Source organism: Paroedura picta, chromosome 2, assembly GCF_049243985.1.
Source record: "Paroedura picta isolate Pp20150507F chromosome 2, Ppicta_v3.0, whole genome shotgun sequence".
Lineage (NCBI taxonomy): Eukaryota > Metazoa > Chordata > Lepidosauria > Squamata > Gekkonidae > Paroedura > Paroedura picta.
The window spans coordinates 173,829,038-173,846,914 of record NC_135370.1 but is presented as its reverse complement, the minus strand read 5'-3'; the positions used below and the strand labels follow the sequence as shown (position 1 = coordinate 173,846,914).

At 46.9% G+C, this 17,877-nt stretch overlaps 1 protein-coding gene across 4 annotated transcripts in view; it reads left to right on the top strand.

Moving 5' to 3' along the window:
• Nucleotides 1-17,877, top strand: part of SYNE2 (spectrin repeat containing nuclear envelope protein 2) — a 293,618-nt gene that overhangs the window by 54,557 nt on the left and 221,184 nt on the right. For all 4 annotated transcript variants that reach the window (XM_077323895.1, XM_077323896.1, XM_077323893.1 and 1 more), the window contains 10 exons: nt 1,143-1,239; nt 2,649-2,836; nt 4,287-4,451; nt 4,941-5,054; nt 7,599-7,772; nt 9,072-9,206; nt 10,262-10,417; nt 12,283-12,500; nt 14,289-14,364; nt 17,458-17,576. In XM_077323895.1, coding sequence (XP_077180010.1) covers nt 1,143-1,239; nt 2,649-2,836; nt 4,287-4,451; nt 4,941-5,054; nt 7,599-7,772; nt 9,072-9,206; nt 10,262-10,417; nt 12,283-12,500; nt 14,289-14,364; nt 17,458-17,576 — 1,442 coding nt within the window. The remainder of the gene's footprint in view (nt 1-1,142; nt 1,240-2,648; nt 2,837-4,286; nt 4,452-4,940; nt 5,055-7,598; nt 7,773-9,071; nt 9,207-10,261; nt 10,418-12,282; nt 12,501-14,288; nt 14,365-17,457; nt 17,577-17,877) is intronic.

The following is a 17,877-nucleotide window of genomic DNA, read 5'->3' as shown; positions in this document are numbered from 1 at the left end:
AAAATGCTGCATTAAGGTGGCCAGGAGGTGTCGCTGTAAAGCTATGAACAGTTAGTATCAAGATGGTTAATAAATAATTTTAGTAGTAGCAAGATGGTTAAAAAAAATAATTTTTCTCCTTGGACTGAAATATTTAACAATTATGTTAGTTCACCAGAATGGTCTGATGCTTTTTCACAGTCAGAGTAGTTCAGCAGTGGAATAGGCTGCCTAAGGAGGTGGGGAGCGCCCTCTCACTGGAAGTCTTCAAGCAAAGGTTGGATACACACTTTTCTTGGATGCTTTAGGATGCTCTGGGCTGATCCTGCATTGAGCAGGGGGTTGGAGTAGATGGCCTGCATGGCCCCTTCCAACTCTATGATTCTATGATTCAAAGCAGTTCTTGAAGGACAGATCACCCACAGTCTCTGTTTCACATAGGGTCCTGACAAAATTTTTGCAGTATCTCATTTGAGATAACAGTTCAAAGCAAGGTTGCCGACTCTGGGTTACGAAATTCCTTGAGAATTTGGACGTGGAAGCTGGGAAGGGTGGACTTTCGGAGCACGGAGCAACTTCAGCAAGGTGTAAAGCCCCAGAGTCCTCCCTCCGAAATTGCCATCTTCTCTTCGAGCAGAGTTGAATGGAGCAGAGTTGTTCTCTCTTGTCCTGGAGGAACAGACCAGAACCAATGGGATGAAATTAATTCAAAAGGAATTCCGTTTAGACCTCCGGAAGAAGTTCCTGACAGTTAGAGTGGTTTCTCAGTGGAACAGGCTTTTTCGGAAGGTGGTGGGTTCTCCATCTTTGGAGATTTTAAAACAGAGGCTGGAGAGCCATCTGACGGAGAGGCTGATTCTGTGAAGGTTCAAGGGGGTGGTAGGTGACAGTGGATGAGTGAGAGGGTTGTGAGTGTCCTGCATAGTGCAGGGGGTTGGACTAGATGACTCAGGAGGTACCTTCCAACTATTCTATGATTCTATGATTCCATGATTAAACGGCTTTATAGACTACGTGCCGAGTCATCATCTTCCTTAACTCAGTAATATCATGCTCGGTACAGAAAGAATGGGTTTTCTCCATTTTGGTTTTCTTTCTTGCAGGGTTTTTCTTTTAAAATAAAACCTTGAATTCTTGACTGTCTTTCTTTTGATTTTGGCCAGGCTTTTATTGAAGAGAAAGGATTCCTCACGCAGCTAGAGACGGCGCTTCGCATATGCGAAGAGAAGAAGATCAACATCATAAACACGGCTAATTTTGGTAAGGTTGCATTAGCATAGAAGTGCTCTAATTCGTAGCCCATAAGGGCTCTATTAATTGGCTTGTTCCGCTAATGAGGTTTTTACAACAACAAAATTCGCTGCCGTCTCGTTCGCTGATGATTTATTGTTGTCGTCTTAATGGTATTTGGGGTGATCCAAACATATTTTCGTTTAAGGATATCTCATTATCATCCGTATCCATTGTTGTTCCTCTATATATTTATGAAACAGCCTAGGGGGTGGGACGTGTCCGGCTGTCCAAGTTAGAATAGGGCCAATCAGGGTGCAGCCAGCTTTGCCCTGATTGGTCCTGCCCCTGCAGCTTCTGCCTTCCGTCCCTGGACTCTAGCCTCTTTGCTCTCAGATGCTTCAGTGCCTGGAGCCAGCAGCAGGTAAGGGGAGAGGCCCTGGGCAAAGAGTTGTGGTGGAGGGCTTGCTAATGAGGGCCTCTTGACCTGCTAGGCTGGGCCTGCTGACGAGGGCCTCCTGGCCTGCTGCCTGCCTGCTAAGGAGCTTTGTACCAGCCCTGCTAATGAGCTGCCCAGACCCCGCCTGCCCCACTTGATCTGGCTGCGAGCTGCAGCCCAAAGCCACCTTAAGCTGCCTGGCCAGGGACCAGTGGAGGGGGCCCTTTCAAGGCCCATTCTTAGGAACGGGCCTTGAAGCTAGTGTATTATATAATTTTTAACTAACTTGGGAATCAGCAGGTGCAATGTATACAGTGCCGATGTCTCCAAAAATAATAAATAATCCAGAATTTTGTGCTTTGCGGTTGAAGGCATGGAATCATACACATACTTAGACTCAGAAAACCTTTATTGTCATACACAATCACAGTCCAAGGAAACAAAATGGATTAGGCAAGATTATGTTCTTGTTATATGCAGAGTTAACTCCTATGCATAATAAAAGTGTCCAGAGTATATAATATTATATTTAATATTTTACCAATATTATATTTAATATTATATACTCTGGACACTTTTCTTCTTCTTCTTCTTCTTCTTTTCACAGCAGCTTACACATTAAGCCCCCCCCCCATTAAATCCCCACATAAAATCCCATTTTACCCAAGGCATTCAGCCCCCTACAGCCACAAAAGCTTGGAGGACTAAAAATCCATCCCTTGAGCAGACCTCCCTAGAGGTGAGGGGTGTAGATGTAATCAGCTGAGCCTGAGGAGGGGCCATGATGTCCCTAGCACTAGCAGTGACCTCACCCAAGACCTGGCGGAAGAGCTCCATTTTGCAAACCCTGCGGAACTGTGCTAGTTCCGTCAGGGCCCTCAGCTCTCCCGGGAGCTCATTCCACCAGGCTCGTTTCTAATGATGATTAGTCAAGAGTGTAAAGGAGGTTTCCCTCCTCTGGTTAAGCAACCACCGGCAACATTGTTATCTAACTTTCTAGGTGCTGTCCCTCAGGATACGATCAAGCTATTGAAGATGGTAGAGCTTAAGGTATCCACGTGCAAAGAGTACATGTCTACTGTGAGTGCAAGTCTGCAGAAGGTTTTGTCCTCGTGGGCCATCTATACCGAGAACATCCGCTTGCTGAAGGCTTGGCTGGAAGAGACACGGAAGGCACATCCGAAAAAGGTACCTCCATCTCACTTGTGTTGTTGCTCTTTATGGACGAATAAGATTACAACATGAAAAAAGGAAGGTTCACAATGGAATATCAACAGAAAAACAAAGAACCTTTCCAAGGCGATATTCTCGTGATAATAAAGGTAAAGGTAAAGGTATCCCCTGTGCAAGGACTGGGTCATGTCTGACCCTTGGGGTGACGCCCTCTAGCGTTTTCATGGCAGACTCAATACAGGGTGGTTTGCCAGTGCCTTCCCCAGTCATTACCGTTTACCCCCCAGCAAGCTGGGTACTCATTTTACCGACCTCGGAAGGATGGAACCTTGAGCCGGCTGCTGGGATCGAACTCCCATCCTCATGGCCAGAGCTTTCAGACTGCATGTCTGCTGCCTTACTACTCTGCGCCACAAGAGGCTCATACTCAGGTTTTAAAGGTAAAGGTAAAGCTATCCCCTGTGCAAGGACTGGGTCCTGTCTGACCCTTGGGGTGACACCCTCTAGCGTTTTCATGTCAGACTCAATACGGGGTGGTTTGCCAGTGCCTTCCCCAGTCATTACCGTTTACCCCCCAGCAAGCTGGGTACTCATTTTACCGACCTCGGAAGGATGGAAGGCTGAGTCAACGTTGAGCCGGCTGCTGGGATCGAACTCCCAGCCTCATGGGCAGAGCTTTCAGGCTGCATGTCTGCTGCCTTACCACTCTGCGCCACAAGAGGCTCTCCCTTGTGCTAATAAGTCTATTCAATTCCAATACAATTTCTTTTATATACATGAAGAATCAACCATGACGGTTTCTAGATAGTTTCAATGATTTCTTCAGTGGTCGAGTCCATCAATGTAAGTTTGTTATAACAATACTGGGAAAATCCTGCAGCCTTTCCTTATATTAGTGTTTTAATATCAATAGGCCATTGGCTCAAAGATACCGGGGAATGTTAGTCAAACAAATAGTTTTCCAGTATTGTTATAACAAACTTACATTGATGGACTCGACCACTGAAGAAGTCCTTGAAAACGGAAACTATATAGAAAGCATCATGGTTGATTCTTCATATTTATAAAAGAAACTTTATGGATGAATGGCAGACATCACGTCTGTTGTGTTTGTGGTCCTGCTGAGGACTGAGCTTAAGGTCCGAGGCAGGATCGATGCAAGCAGTGCAATTGATCAATGCGCGTTTGCTGGCAGGGGCTCATGGGAATTGTAGTCCATGAACATCTGGAGGACCGCAGGTTGACTACCCCTGGTTTAAACGGAAACTGACCAATAACGCACACTGGCAGGCAGATCCTCTGTCAGGCACTGGATATAAGTTGGGGTTTTTCGCAGGGTTGTTGGTTCAGTCCAGTTCTTCTTGTACCACGCTGGGACCTTAATAAAGAGCACAGATTGCTTCCAGCGTCAGTGTCCACCTCAGTCCACGGATTCAACAATGTCTGTCCTCATGTTGCCCTCTAGATCCCCACAGAGGCCTTGGCGGCCTGGAACTCGAGGCACGCATCTTTAAACGAAGCTGGAAACTTTTTGATCGAAGCCAGTAATGAGGAGGTGGGGTCAGCCCTCTCTGGGGAGCTCCAAAAGCTGAACGGCAGATGGGCCAAACTTATAAAGAAGACACAGTTTGTAAGTTATGGCGCATTGATTTTATTTATTTCTTGAGGGGTTTCGGTGCTAGCTTTTCACAACGGGTTAAACAACAAGAAGGGGGATGTGGCCAGTGGTGGGACACTTCTTGATTGGCCATTCGTTGGACGGACAGCCAGTCAGAGTTGGGAAACCTGGGACAGCGTACCTGATTGGTCGGCTACGAATATCAGCCCCTCCCAGCACCCACTTACTGTTTTATTTATATGTACAGAGAAATAAAGCCTGAAGTCAGTCTTTTTCTTCTTCGGTTGACTTATCGTGATCGGTGGACTTTCTGTGTTTGTTTTTGCCTGAACCAAGTGGCAACTTGTCACGGGAGAGAAATCCATTGTCTCGAAGCAGAAACAAATTGAGTCGGAGATGCCAGTAAAAATCTTCGGTGCTGCTCATGAATCAGACGAGCAGGCTGATGAGTGCGCAATCCAGTTGGAAGTCTTTTTTACAACACAGTTTGATGTTTTACAGGAAATGCGATTGCCGAGAAAGCAAGAAGGCCAGACTAAGCTGGAAGACGGCAGTGGTGACGCTGTAGATGCTCCTGTGAAAGCCACGTCAGATCAGCCTGCAGAGAATATTGAGGTGAAGTATTTGTCTTATTGTATGCATTTATCTTACTGTATTTGTCTTACTGTATGCATTTATCAGCACCTCGGCCAAGTGGAAATATTTAGAGCATAGGACCTTTCTTGGTGCCAGCTTGGAGTAGTGGGCCCGACTTCTATTCTGGCAAGCCGGGTTTGATCCCCCACTCCTCCCCCACATGCAGCCATCTGGGTGACCCTGGGCTTGTCACAGCCCTGATAGTGCTGTTCTCCCAGAGCAGTTATGTCAGGGATCTCTCTCAGCCCCACCCCCCCTCACAGGGTGTCTGTTGTGGGAAGAGGAAAGAGAAGGTGATTGTAAGTCTTTTTGAGACTCCCTCTGGTAGAGAAAAGTGACATATAAGTAACAAATCTTCTCTTGCGACAGAGTAGCCTGTTGCTGCTCATTGGTCTGATTTTCTGAACTTCCGTAATGTTTAGAATCACAGAATCATAGAGTTAGAAGGGGCCACACAGGCCATCTAGTTCAAACCCCTGCTCAATGCAGGATCAGCCCAGAGCATCCTAAAGCATCCAAGAAAAGTGTGTCTCCAACCTTTGCTTGAAGACTGCCAGTGAGGGGGAACTCCCCACCTCCTTAGGCAGCCTATTCCACTGCTGAACTACTCTGACTGTGAAAAATGTTTTCCCAGTCACAGGGAAAGCGGTTCCAACTATATCGTTGTAATTGTAGTTTAAACCCATTACTGAACTTCCTTTCCTCTGCAGTCAGTGGGAACAGCATCCTGCCCTCCTCTAGTTTAGGAACTAGAAAGAAAGGAAGGGCAGGTTATAAAAATAAATATTTATTTAGTTAATGATTTAAAACCTTGTGCCGGAGTCATGTGACTTGAATATGAACGAGAGACCACCTAACTGCGTCTGCTTCTCATAATTTTTTAAATTTAGATGTTTATAATCTGTTCCCCCTCCATGTGTAGATCCAGAGCAGCTTAGTTGTTGTGGGTTTTCCAGTTTGTGTGGCCATGATCTGGTCGTTTTAGTCCATGACATTTTCCCAGTAACTATGACTGGCATATTCAGAGGTAGATGGGATTCTCTCCGGGCCAAGGTGTGGAGTGTGTGAACAGTTGCTGGATATTGTATTCACTTCTGGGATGTGTGTGTAATGCATCACATAACTTGTCTTATCTGGGAGTCTCCCAGGGGATGGGCTAGAGCCAGGAAGCGCTTTCCCTGTGGCTGGGTAGAGCTCCTTAACAAGTGTCTTTCCTTTGTCTGTGTGGAGTTCATTAGAAAGTCCATTAGTCTATTAGTTCATTAGTCAGTCCATTAGTCAAGGTCTTGCCTGTCTTATTTGCATGACCAAATGAGAGTCTTGCCTAGTAGACCTGATTGGTCATTGGGGATCTGATTAGCTGTGCATGCAGCACAGCACAGAGAACATCACAGCAGGACTGAAGGTCATGCAAGTATTTTAAAATATGTTGATGTTCAAAAATATCCTGTTCAGCAAAGCTTTGGCCTATACTGCTGAAGAGTTACTATTACACAGCTGAGGTCCAGTGGTACCTCTAGGACCAACGAAGGTTAATTCTGGATATAAGCTTTCGTGTACATTCAGATATAGCTAAGGTGTGCAGGAACACAACAGCTTATAAGAACTGACCTTTGTTGATCTTAAAGGTGCCCCTGGACTCAAACTGTGTTCTCTTGCTTCAGACCAACATGGCTGCCCACCAGTTACTATTGCAGTTGTGTATAATCTCACTCCCTCACATTTTGGCCCACCTCCTGTGACAGTATTTTGTGGTGAACCCTGCCTTCAATGATGGGCATTTTGTGGTGGGCCACACTTCCCATGACAGGCATTTTGTGGTTCATCATACTTCCCGTGACACCCGTTACTATTACAGTTAAGCAGAACCTCACTCCGGGGTTGCCAGCTCTGAGTTGGGAAATACCTGGACACTTTGGGGGTGGAGCCGGGAGTGGGCGGGGTTTGGGGTAGGGAGGGAACTCAGTGGAGTATAATGTTATGGAGTCCACCCCCCCAGAGCAGCCATGTTCTCCAGAAGAACCAATCTCTGTCACCTGGAGATGAGCTTTAAAATTGGGGGATCCCAAGGTCCCATCTGACAGGCATTTTGTAGTTGGCCCCTCCTCCTCTGTCAGGCATTTTGTAGTTGGCCCCTCCTCCCTTGTCAGGCATTTTGTGGTTGGCCCCTCCTTGAATGACAGGCATTTTGTGCTTTGCCCTTCTTTCTGTGGCAGCCATTTAAAAAAAATATATTATTATTATTATTTCATTGTGGTTGGCTGCAACTCCTGTGGCAGCCATTTTGTGCTTGGTCCTTCCTCCTGTGGCAGCCATTTAAAAAAATATATCATTATTATTTCATTGTGGTTGGCCCCAACTCCTGTGGCAGCCATTTTGTGTTAGGCTCCTCCCCCTGTGGCAGCCATTTTGCAGATGGCTCCGCCTCTTTGTGATAGCTTTCTTGTTCTTTGTCCTCAAACTGCATTGGAATTAATGGGCCTTATCTTTCCTCCTTCTTTTGTTTCCTGTTTCGGATCTTAGACTCTCCCTAGCGGTCTTCATGCCGGTTCACCCACCCTCGAAACCTCCTTGACCGAAGAAGAAGTCAAACTAAACTTCGAAGAGGCCCAGAAGGAGCTGGAGGCGTCTGTTTTGAAAGTGATGCAGCTCCTCGGCCAGAAGACTAGCTCCGAGGGACAAGTTTCGAAATATGAAGTGCGTCAAACTGTCGCTGCAAAATTCATAACCGCAAATAGCTGTGCGGTCGTCAGTAGCAGGAAGCGAAGGAAAATGAGGGTTGTGAGCGCTTAATCCTGTATAATACTTGTGACTAAGAATTCGGGGTGTGGTAAGCTTGGAAGAGAGGGATGGGGACATGATTGCCCTCTTTTAAGCACCCGAAAGACTGCCTCGTAGAAGCAGGAAAACACTTTGTTTTCTGGCTGCTCTGGGTTTTACGGGCTGTGAGGCCTGGTAGATTTAGTCCCTGATATTCCGCCAGTAAGAAGAAGTCTTGATTCTTATATCCCGCTTTCTCTACCCAGTCTCAAAGCGGGTGACAGTAGCCTTGCTTTCCTCTTCCCACAACAGACACCCCGTGAGGGAGGTGAGGATGAGAGAGCCCTGATATTACTGAAGAAGAAGAAGAAGAGTTGGTTCTTATATGCCACTTTTCTCTACCCGAAGGAGTCTCAAAGCAGCTTACAGTCGTCTTCCCTTTCCTCTCCCCACAACTGACACCCTGTGAGGTGGGTGAGGCTGAGAGAGCCCTGATATCACTGCTCGGTCAGAACAGTTTTATCAGTGCTGTGGCGAGCTCAAAGTCACCCAGCTGGCTGCATGTGGGGGAGCACAGAATCGAACCCGGCATGCCAGATTAGAAGTCCACACTCCTAACCACGACACCAAACTGTGGCTGGCATCTTCAGAGGTAGAATACGGCACAGCAAGACGGGAATCTCTCCATGCCAAGGTGTGGAGTGCCTGTGAACAGCTGCTGTTTTTTAAAATTTACTCTTGGGTGTTATGTGTGTGTAACACGTTACATTCCTGTTTATTTGGGAGTCTCCCAGGAGATGGACTCAAACTAGGAGCAGTGGCATCTAACCTGGCGAGCCGGGTTTGATTCCCCGCTCCTCCGTGTGCAGCCAGCTGGGTGATGTTGGGCTAGTCACAGTCATGTTAGAGCTGTTTTCAGGGAGCAGTTTCTGTCAGAGCTCTCTCAGCCTCACCTACCTCACAGGGGGTCTAGTTTAGTGGGTGGTACTGGAGGGGAGTGGGCATTTCACCTTCGGGACCTTGAAAATCTCTTAATTTTAGTATCTTTTGCAGATTGCTTTGTGGGAGCAATGCGGAAAAAGAACCCCTTATATTTTGGGTGTCCTATTCTTAGGCGATGCTTCGAGTCTCAAATACGATCCTTTAATCCTGAGCCTCCGGGGAGGGCGGTATATAAGTATGATAAATAAATAAATAAAATAAATAAATAAATAATTTTATTATGTTTTCTTTCAGGAAGCTTTTAGCATCTTGGATGCCAAAAGCCTTGGCAAGTTTTTGAAAGCATCGGAACAATGGAAAGATATTTTACCCTCTCCTGAAAAGGCAGTGGTGGAAGAAAGGAGCAAAGATGTTTGTGAGAGATGGGAGGTGAGAAAATGTACTGGGGAGATTTGAGTGGCGTTTTAATCAGATTTCAGCCTCTTGACTATTTCCTCATTTGATGTGATTTTCCAAGGCCTCTTTTGGAGAGGTAGTGCAATAGAATGGCTTGAAGATTTTGGCTTGGAACACAGAATCCTGGGTTCAAATCCTTGCGTTGTTGTGAAACTCATAGGTGGTTTGGGAAAGTTATACTTGAAGATCTGGTTTTTTTTACCCCGCTTTTCACCCCCTGAAAGCAGCTTACAAAAACCTTTCCCTTCCTCTCCCCATAACACACAAACTTTGAGGTAGGTGAGGGTGAGAGAGCTTTAATAGAACTGTGAGAAGACCTCTAAGAGTACTGTACCAATCCAAGGTCACCCAACTGTCTGCATGTGGAGGAGTTGGGAATCAATCTCCATATTAGTTGCCTTACAAAGTTGTTGTGTAGATAAAATGCTGGTGTGACAGGCTGCATTTCTAAAAAATCTAGAAGTACTGTCCAAACAGGTGAAGAACTGTGCAGGGTTAATTCTTCACGGAGCTAGAGAGCCTTCAGTGACAGGCTGCTCCAAGCAATCTGATTGGTTAGCATTTGCTAAGCAGAGAAAGACTTGAGAGCTGCATGCTGAGGAGAGAGTTGGTCAGATTTCTGCCTTGATTGAGTTGAGTACTGACAGTTTGATTTCAGCCTTAGCAGTTTAATAGAGTTGGAGAACTGGGGGAAAGTTGACAAGGAAGTTTGGGAGGGAGGCAAAGACTCCCATTTGGGCCAAGGAAAGGGGATGGATCTTCTAGGGAGAAGGAATTTTCCTACCCAAGTCAGAAAGGGAATTAGCTGTGAAGAAAGGAGAAATATGTGGTCTGGTGTGGTTAGAAACTACTAGACCAGGGATTTCCAAGGCATCTTTTGGAGATGGTTTCCCCAGGTTGCCTCCCTGTGCTGGTGTTCAGTGGTCAACTGCTTTTGAACGTGGAGTCACCATCGCCTGTGGAATCTTCTCAAGCTACATTTCATTCATCACCATACACCCCTGACGGTATTTTCCGTGATTTTGCAGGCGGTTCATCGTGAGATTGTATCGTACATCCAATTAAAAATGGAAATTGAAAAGGGGAAGTTGAGTAAGATTTTTTCGAAGCTCAACAAGCAATTAAATAAAGAGAAGAAACTGCTCAATGCTGGGAAAACCAAAGGACTTGTAAAGGAACATGAGGTAGTATGTGAAGCCAGTATACTGTCTGTGAGTGTGACTGCACGGAGTATGTTGTGTAGATGACGTAGCACTGGCTGGATGTGGGCCCTCCAAGATGTGCCAGTGGGGACCTTCGCAGCCGCATTTTGTACCAGCTGTAATTTCCAGGTCAAAGCCAAGGGTAGGCCCACGTAGAGCGAGTTACAGTAGTCTAACCTGGAAGTGACCGTTGCATGGATCACTGTGGCCAGATGATCAGAGGACAGGTAGGGCGCTAGTAGCAGTGCTTGGTGTAGATGAAAAAACACCGTTTGGGCATTTTTAATTACGTTGTAAACCTCCTAGAGCCCAATCTGGGCGAGAGGCGATCTAAAAGTGTAATAAAATAATAAACGTCTAATAATAATAATAATCTTTACACAGACTGAATAAAGCTGTAAGGGCTTAGGGGGAGGAGTTAGGGCGGGCTCTGTCCGGGATGAGGAAGGGTGCCGATTGGCCCCTTCCTCCGGACAGACCATGGGCCGGGCCAATCGGAAGGCGCGAAGCGCCTGCCGATTGGGCCGGCCGATTCCCACCCTGCCGACAAGGGAGCAACTGGGAGCCACGCAGAGCTCAGCTCGCTGTTGCTCCCTTGCCGGCGGCCTCTTGCCGCATCAGGCCGCCGGCCAAGGGAGCCCCCGCCAGCCGTGCTCTGGGGAAAGGCTAGCGCCCATTGTATTTCCGCATACAATGGACTTTGCCTCTAGTATAATAATAATAATCCAGGAAGCTAAGCAGGGTCGGCCTCCAAGGAAGACCAGGGTCCTGAGGCAGGGATAGGCAGTGGCAAACCACCTTCGAATGTCCCTTGCCTGGCAGCCAGACAATCTCGGGATCTCCTGGCTATCGCACACATAAAAACCAAAAGGGGGGACGGACTAGAACTGGAACCAAAAAAACTCAAATGGTAGCAGTGGACCTACAAAGGTTGAACGCCTGTATAGTTGTTAAAATTCTATTACTATTCTATTCTATTTTGCAAAATAAAAAACCAACAGCTATAGGCATTCAAAGCATATATCCAGCCCATAGGGTATTGCAAACCAGTATCCTATGCACTATGCAAACCAAAATACCAACTTCACTCATTGCAATATATGCACTAATAAGGAAACACACCTTTGAAAATGTTGGGCAGCCTTTGGAAGAAAGCTAATGACTGAAAACTAGACGTCTTCTTTCATTAAGTGACTCTGATACTTTCCAGCTCTTACTTTGGAGCTCTTATTGGCTGCTGTACATATTTTATACGTGTTAAAAACTGGGGTATGTTAAAGCCAGACCTTTAAAGAAGGCCCTACAAGGGCCGAAACATATTGGTCTTTTGGTTCCCATCGTGCATAGCGTACTGGTTTGCAGCAGCCTATGGGCTGGACCTCTGTTTTTAATGACTATAGTGTTTTTTAAAAAATTGTGTTCAATAAAATTAATGTAATTTTAACAACAATACAGACATTCAGCTTTTGTAGGTCCTAACGGTTACCAGTTGGGTTGCTTTGGTTCCGGTCCTATATTTCAGCGGTCCCCAACCTTTTTATGGTTGAGGACCGCCTCCGTGGGTGGGGAAGAGCCGGCGGTCCAGGTGCTGTGCGTGTGCGTTAGTGCCCCTGGTGGTGAAAACGCGCATGCGCGGAGCCCAGTAGCAGGCCGCAGACCAGGGGTTGATGCAGACCTGCTATATTGCACACATGCCATATATGGTGAGAAGACATAGACGTATCAATCCTAGGCGGATGGCTTAAATATTTGTTGAGGACCCTGCAGTGAGAATTCTTTGGCACGACTGGAGATTCTGGCCGTGCTCAGTTACCGGACTCTCTGTGTGTATCCCTGTGTCTGCCTAGGCCATCTTTTCGGAGAGTGGCAGCCTGGGAGAACTGAACACCAGCTTGCAGGTCCTGAAAACCCTGAGCGAGAAAATGGCCGAGGAGGAATTTCAGCCCCAAATGAAGGTGCCGGTGGCGGAATACGAAGGAAAGAAAGAAGATCTCCTTCGGCGGGCATCAGCTGTCTATGGGGCTCTGGCCTCTCTGCCTAGGGGTGGCCATTCGTCAGCGAGAGAGTGGGTATTTTCATTGGGCAAGCGTGAAGTGATTTATAGGGATTCTCTGAGAGGTGGAGGTGGATGCTGCCTCATTTTTTATCTCATCATGCCTTTGTGGAGGGGCTGTGGTTCTGGAACAGAGTACCTGCTTGGCATGCTTAAGGTTTCCTGGTGCCATATGGAGGATGCCGCAGTATTGTTCTCTCTTGCCCCAGAGGGACAGACCAGAACCAATGGGATGAAATTAATTCAAAAGAAATTCCATCTAAACATCCGGAAGGAGTTCCTGACAGTTAAAGCGGTTCCTCAGTGGAACAGGCTTCCTCAGGAGGTGGTGGGTTCTCATAGAATCACAGAGTTGGAAGGGGCCATACAGGCCATCTAGTCCAACCCCCTGCTCAACGCAGGATCAGCCCTAGCCATCTGTAAACCAGCCTTTCTCAACTTTTTAATCATTGAGAAATCCTTCAAACATTCTTCAGGCTTTGAGAAACCCCAGAAGTGGCACGATTGTGCAGAACACGGATAGTCAACCTGGGGTCCTCCAGATGTTCGTTGACTACAACTCCCATGAGCCCCTGCCAGAGAATGCTGGCAGGGGCTCATGGGAATTGTAGTCCATGAACATCTGGAGGACCACAGGTTGACTACCCCTGGTGCTGAATATGGTTGGAAAGCAGAGCTGTGGACACGCCTACCTGGGCCCCCTCCCCTTCCCACCCCCATCATGGACTATTGGGAGGGGGGGAGAGAGAGAGAGAGAGAGAGAGAGAGAGAGAGAGAGAGAGAGAGGATTTGACATGACCATATGTGTTTTAATAAATTTATAAAATATATTAAAAATGTATTAACTAACACCCAATCGGGAAACCCTTCCAGGGCCATCAACCCTAGCTGAGAAAGCCTGACTCTAGACAATGCCCCCAAAAGTCTAATGAAGGGAGCATTGGGGAGAAATAACTCTTATTTCTTATTTTTGGTTTATGATATACCGTATTTGCCGGCGCATAAGACGACTGGGCGTATAAGACGACCCCCCAACATTTCCACTCAAAATATAGAGTTTGTTACATTACAGTACAGTACTACGGGCCACTATGGGCAGCTGTGTCTATCCCAACTGAAGTGCACCCGGCGTATTGGAGGCATGTTTTTCAGGGGGGGAAAGTAGTCTTATACGCCAGCAAATACTGTAGTTATCTAATCACTATTCCTTTTCTGAATTTGCTTTAGACCAGTGGTCCCCAACCTTTTTTAGGCTGGGGACCGGCAGGGTATCGTGCTGCGCCCGCAGGGCCCGCGGCCGCGCGGGCCACGCCCACGCTTTGGGCCGCGCCCGCAGGCCACGCCCGGCCACACCCACGGGCCGCACCCACGGGCCGCACCCGCGGATCGGGCCGCGCCCGCGAGCCGCACCCGGCCGCGCCCGCGGGCCGCACCCGTGGATCGGGCAGCGCCGGGCGCGGCCCGGCCCTGATTCCCTCTCCCCGCCTCCCGCAGTAAGTAGCTTCCCGGGCCGCGCCTGGGAAGTTTTTTACTGAGGGGGGGGGCCGGGAGAGGGAGCCGCGGCCCGGCACCATGGCCTTTGCGGCCCGGCGCCGGGCCACGGCCCGCAGGTTGGGGACCACTGCTTTAGACTACCTATGCAAATTCTAAGCATAATTATAATGGCTCACTGCTGCTCATTTTGTGCCCTGTTTCCATCTTTTTAAGAATAAAAAAATAAAAAGAATACTTTCAATGAATACTTTGGGTGTTTTTTGCCATGCTGTTGCTGGCTGACGTTATTTCTTTTTAAAAATGCAGCGGCTCATCGCTTTCCTCTGCCAATGGAGAAAAGGCATCTTCTTGGAGTTCCCATGATAGGCTGTCTGCTGTCAAGGTAAGGACTTTAGAGCATGCTGATAGGTCATAGAATCATAGAGCTGGAAGGGACATCCAGGGTCATCTAGTCCAAACCCCTGCAGACTGCAAGAATGCAGGTCACACTTAAGGCATGCAGCTCTTGGCCTGCATCTGTGTCTGCACCATGCAGGAAAAAACCTGCTCTCTCAGCCTTGCTTTCCTCACAGGTCTTCTGTTGTGGGGAGAGGAAAGGGAAGGCAAATGAAAGCTGCTTTGAGCCTCCTTCAGGTAAAGAAAAGCGGCATATATGAACCAACTCTTCTTCAGTAATCTCAGGGCTCTCTCAGCCTCATCTCCCTCACAGGGTGTCTGTTGAGGGGAGAGGAAAGGGAAGGCAAATGTAAGCCACTTTGAGACTCCTTCGGGTAGAGAAAAGTGGCATATAAGAACCAACTCTTCTTCTTCTTCAGTAATCTCAGGGCTCTCTCAGCCTCATCTCCCTCACAGGGGGTCTGTTGTAGGGAGAGGAAAGGGAAGGCGATTACAAGCCGCTTTGAGACTCCTTCAGGTAGAGAAAAGCGGCATAGAAGAACCAACTTCTTCTTGGTTCTTCTTCAGTAATCTCAGGGCTCTCTCAGCCTCCCCTCCCTCAGAGGGTGTCTGTTGTGGGGAGAGGAAAGGGAAGGCAAATGTAAGCCGCTTTGAGCCTCCTTCGGATAGAGAAAAGCGGCATATAAGAACCAACTCTTCTTCTTCTTCAGTAATATTAGCCTCACCCACTTCACAGGGTGTTTGTTGTGGGGAGAGGAAAGGGAAGGAGAATGTAAGCTGCTTTGAGACTCCTTTTGGGTAGAGAAAAGTGGCATATAAGAACCAACTCTTCTTCTTCTTCAGTAACATCAGGGCTCTCTCAACCTTGGCTCCCAGTTCGAGTCCATCTCCTGGGAGACTCCCAAATAAACAGGAATGTAACGTGTTACACACACATAACACCCAAGAGTAAATTTTAAAAAACAGCAGCTGTTCACAGGCACTCCACACCTTGGCATGGAGAGATTCCTGTCTTGCCGTGCCGTATTCTACCTCTGAAGATGCCAGCCACAGTTTGGTGTCGTGGTTAGGAGCGCGGACTTCTAATCTGGCATGCTGGGTTCGATTCTGCACTCCCCCACATGCAGCCAGCTGGGTGACCTTGGGCTCAACACAGCACTGATAAAACTGTTCTGACCGGGCAGTGATATCAGGGCTCTCTCAGCCTCACCCACCTCACAGGGTGTCTGTTGTGGGGAGAGGAAAGGGAAGGCGACTGTAAGCCGCTTTGAGCCTCCTTCGGGTAGGGAAAAGCAGCATATAAGAACCAACTCTTCTTCTTCTTCAGTAATATCAGGGCTCTCTCAGCCTCACCTCCCTCACAGGGTGTCTGTTGTGGGGAGAGGAAAGGGAAGGTGAATGTCAGCCGCTTTGAGACTCCTTTGGGTAGAGAAAAGTGGCATATAAGAACCAACTCTTATTATTTTGATCACATTAAATTTATTTATTTATTTATTACAGTTCTATACTACCTTCCCAGCAAGCCAGCTCATGATAAACATGATATAATAACATAAAACATTTACATGTAACAATTGATTAAAATGTATTTTAAATGCTTTGAGACTCCTTTGGGTAGAGAAAAGTGGCATATAAGAACCAACTCTTATTATTTTGATCACATTAAATTTATTTATTTATTTATTACAGTTCTATACTACCTTCCCAGCAAGCCAGCTCAGGGCAGTGTCCATCATCTTAAAACATGATATAATAACATAAAACATTTACATGTAACAATTGATTAAAATGTATTTAAAAATTTAGCATTTTAAATTTATTTATTTAATTTATTTATATTTAAATTTCTATACAGGACAAATCGTCTCGGGGTGGTTCACAATATAAAACCAATAAAATACAACACGCATGAAATCCCTCAATTGTACAATATAATGGAAATCAAATTACATTTTAAATGAAAATGAAGCAGCAATTTAATGAGCGAAGCTTGAGTCCTAGCGCCACTTTTGAGACCAATGCAGTTTAATTCTGGGCATAAACGTTCCTGTGCTTGCACGCTTCTTCAGATACAAGCATGCCCATGCACCAAACCTTATACCCAGAATGCAACCGTGCTGGTCTTAAAAGCACCGCTGGTTCCGTTTGCTTCAAGCCTTTGTTCTATTGCTGGAGACCAACATGGCGACCCACCTAAATCTATCTCATAGATAGCATGAAGATTGCAAAGCAAGCCCTGAAGTGATCCTCCTAAAATGAAACCCTTGGCCTGTCATGGTTGCTCACGCTGGGTCGGGCTGATGTCTGTATCATAGTGGGCTAATCCCCACAGCCACATGATGTCAGTGCCGTTCCATCCCATCCTCAGTCGTGGACGGGGAAGAGTTGGGCCTTCTAGGCCCAGCTCCTCCACCTCCTATGGCGTCCCAGAAGGGACAATAAATGCCCCAGTCAGCTCTATGGTGCTTGGTGGCATCGAATGGGGCCAAATGGGGCATATTGTTTTTATTTGCATTAATTTGTACAAATAATTTTTAAAGAGCCCCATCTTCCAGCTGCGTTGTGGGGACGCAGTAATCCAGTGCAGACAGTGTGCACTGCGGAAATAGGTTCTCCGTTAGGTCACAGAAAGTGGCAGAGCAGACTGCTCCAACACAATGCCCCAGCGGCGACCCAGAACAGGACCGCTGGTGCGGAATCGGTATCTGAGCTTTCCTCTCCATGAAACTTAATGGGGACAACAGCATGTTCTCAGCATATAGGGCAGGGGTAGTCAAACTCTGGCCCTCCAGATGTCCATGGACTACAATTCCCATGAGCCCCTGCCAGCGAAGTCCATGGACACCTGGAGGGCCGCAGTTTGACTACCCCTGATATAGGGTATCTCTGAAAGGGGACAAAATAAGTGTACAGCAGAAACTTGCTTCAGATCTCTTGCTTATATTTTTAAGTGGAAACATCTGGTCTTATGTTGGTCTTTTTTCACATGGAGAATCAGGAAACTCTGGTGGTATTGTGGGCGCAGCTTTCTTTATGGATTGAGTCCATGCATCTAAACGAATGGTGATGTTTTGCCCAGGACTCCGGAGATGTTGCTGATACTAGTTTGGAGGCAGAAGTGACGTTTCAAAATGGAAGACACGATGCCGAGAAGCCCGGACAAGATGAAAACGTGCCCGTAAAGCTATTAAAAGAGAGGTGCTTTTCAGTGCTGAGCCATTGATTTGTATTATTGATTTGGAAATGTAATTTGTCTGCTATTTCCTATTCAGTAGAGCACAGCCTTGGTTTGGTTGGACTTCCTGCTTCCACATCAGAAATTAATCTAAAGGAAGAATAACCTTTACTACTTCTTCTTCTTCTTCTTCTTCTTTCAGCTAGCTGATTCTGTCCAAGATAATTTTTGAAAATTAAATGGTTAATATAGATTCCCTAAACTGTTGTGAACTGCTCTTTTCTCTTGGGCTGCAGAGGTGGCGTATGAGAGAGGAAGGAAGGA